The sequence below is a fragment of the Monoraphidium neglectum genome, assembly GCF_000611645.1.
Source record: "Monoraphidium neglectum strain SAG 48.87 unplaced genomic scaffold scaffold03676, whole genome shotgun sequence".
NCBI lineage: Eukaryota > Viridiplantae > Chlorophyta > Chlorophyceae > Sphaeropleales > Selenastraceae > Monoraphidium > Monoraphidium neglectum.
In genome coordinates, this window is record NW_014009953.1 from 4,696 (window position 1) to 6,354 (window position 1,659).

At 68.5% G+C, this 1,659-nt stretch overlaps 1 protein-coding gene across 1 annotated transcript in view; it reads right to left on the reverse strand.

The window, feature by feature from the left end:
- The window catches only part of MNEG_13186 (hypothetical protein), a gene marked incomplete at both ends in the record, with an annotated part of 6,055 nt that extends 4,565 nt beyond the window's left edge, over positions 1 to 1,490 (reverse strand). The window contains 4 exons of the mRNA XM_014038342.1: positions 28 to 62; positions 325 to 394; positions 800 to 937; positions 1,188 to 1,490. Of these exons, the coding sequence (XP_013893796.1) occupies positions 28 to 62; positions 325 to 394; positions 800 to 937; positions 1,188 to 1,490 (546 nt within the window). The remainder of the gene's footprint in view (positions 1 to 27; positions 63 to 324; positions 395 to 799; positions 938 to 1,187) is intronic.
- Positions 1,491 to 1,659: the final 169 nt, after the last annotated feature.

Genomic DNA, 1,659 nt, shown 5'->3' on the forward strand with positions numbered 1-1,659 from the left:
GCGGCCGCGGCGGGAGCTGCCGCGCACCTGCCGCAGGCGGATGAGCAGGTCGAAGATGTGCGCTGCAAGGAGTGGAGTGGGGCAAGGGGCGCGTGTAGGTGACAGTCTGAGTCAGCGGCGAGTCTCGCAGCTTGGGCTGTGGCTGCCGTGAAAATGAGACGAGCTCTGTTTGCTCTGCCCCGCGTGGACCCAAGCACAACACCGACACTTGGTGCGCGAGAGGGGGGCAAGCAGCAGGGGCGTGCGGGCAAGACCTTGTTGCTCGCACCCCCAAGCCCCCAGTCCCTCTACACCCCCGCCGCCCGTCCCCCAGGTGTAGCCCACCGTAGTTGTTGAGCAGGGTGCCGGCCCCCACAAAGGCGTCAAACTGGGCGCGGCTCTGGGTGTAGAGCGCCTGGAGGGGCGGCCCGGCGGCGGTCGCGGGACCGAGGGGGGGAGGGGATGCAGGACAATGATGATATGGCGGCAAGGGCGCCAGCAGGCTGAGATGCGGCCAACCGAATGGCCCCGAATCTGGGACGGCATCAAAACCAGCGCAGCGCGGCGGGCGGCCCGGCGCCTGCCTCTCCCACCTCGCCCCCGTCCCGCGGCGCAGCATCCGCGCGGCGAGATGCGGTATGCCAGCCTAGACGGGCCCCTGGCGCGCGCTGCGCGACGCGCTCCCCTCTGCCCCCTCCCCTCTAGCTCCCACGTGCGCGCACCACCCCCACATTCCCACACACACTCACACACACACTCACACACACACACACACACAACGCAACACAGACACACACAACACACAAACATGCGAGCGCACCTCGTAAAAGTCTGCCTCCCGCTCGTCAAAGCGCTCCCGCCGCAGGACCAGGGTGCGCGGGGGCAGCGCCAGGTCGTCCGCGCACTGCACCTTGGTGCGCCGCAGCAGGATGCGCGGCAGGATCTCGCGCTTCAGGACCTGCGGGAGGCGGACAGGCGCGGAAGGCGGGGAGGCAGATGAGGGGGTCCGGGTCCGGCAGCAGGGAGATGCACCTTCTCTACAACAAGACGCCCAAGTAAAACCCTCGAATCACATGCAGATCCTAACCCACCCCCCGGAGCCGCCGGCAAACCCACCCCGGGGAGCCCGCGGGGCCGGCGTGCGTGACCCTTCTCTCCCTCCCCCGCCCCCCGGGGTCCTTCGCCCCGCCCCTCAGGCCCCCACCCACCATCATGGCGGCGCGCCCCTTTCCCTGGTATCCGTGGGTGCGGATGGGGTTGGCCACGTGGCGGTTCCACCAGCTGAGGAGGGCGGAGACAGGGGGCCCAGAGTGTGCGAATTTGTGGTTCAGGGTGGTGTTGTGAGTGCAGCGCTGTGTACTGTCGCGGCCAAAGCACGCGCGCCTCAAAGCAGCGAGGGCGGCCGCGACCCGCGGCCTGGGCGGAAGAGGCGCTAGCCGCGAAGCATCCACGTCATCCCGCGGGGGCGCCGACGCGGCAACCCAGCCCCTGCACAGGCCCTGTCCTTGCATAGACACAGGCCCCCCCAAAAAAATTGGAAAATCAACAGGCAGTGCAGCCGAGCAGGGGGCGTGTGGTGTCGCGCGCCTGTAGTGCTGGTATGGGCCGTGCTCGCAGTGATCGCAGGCCGTCTTGCTGAGGGAGAAGGCGTGGTCCAGGGTCACGCACTCACACTTGGAG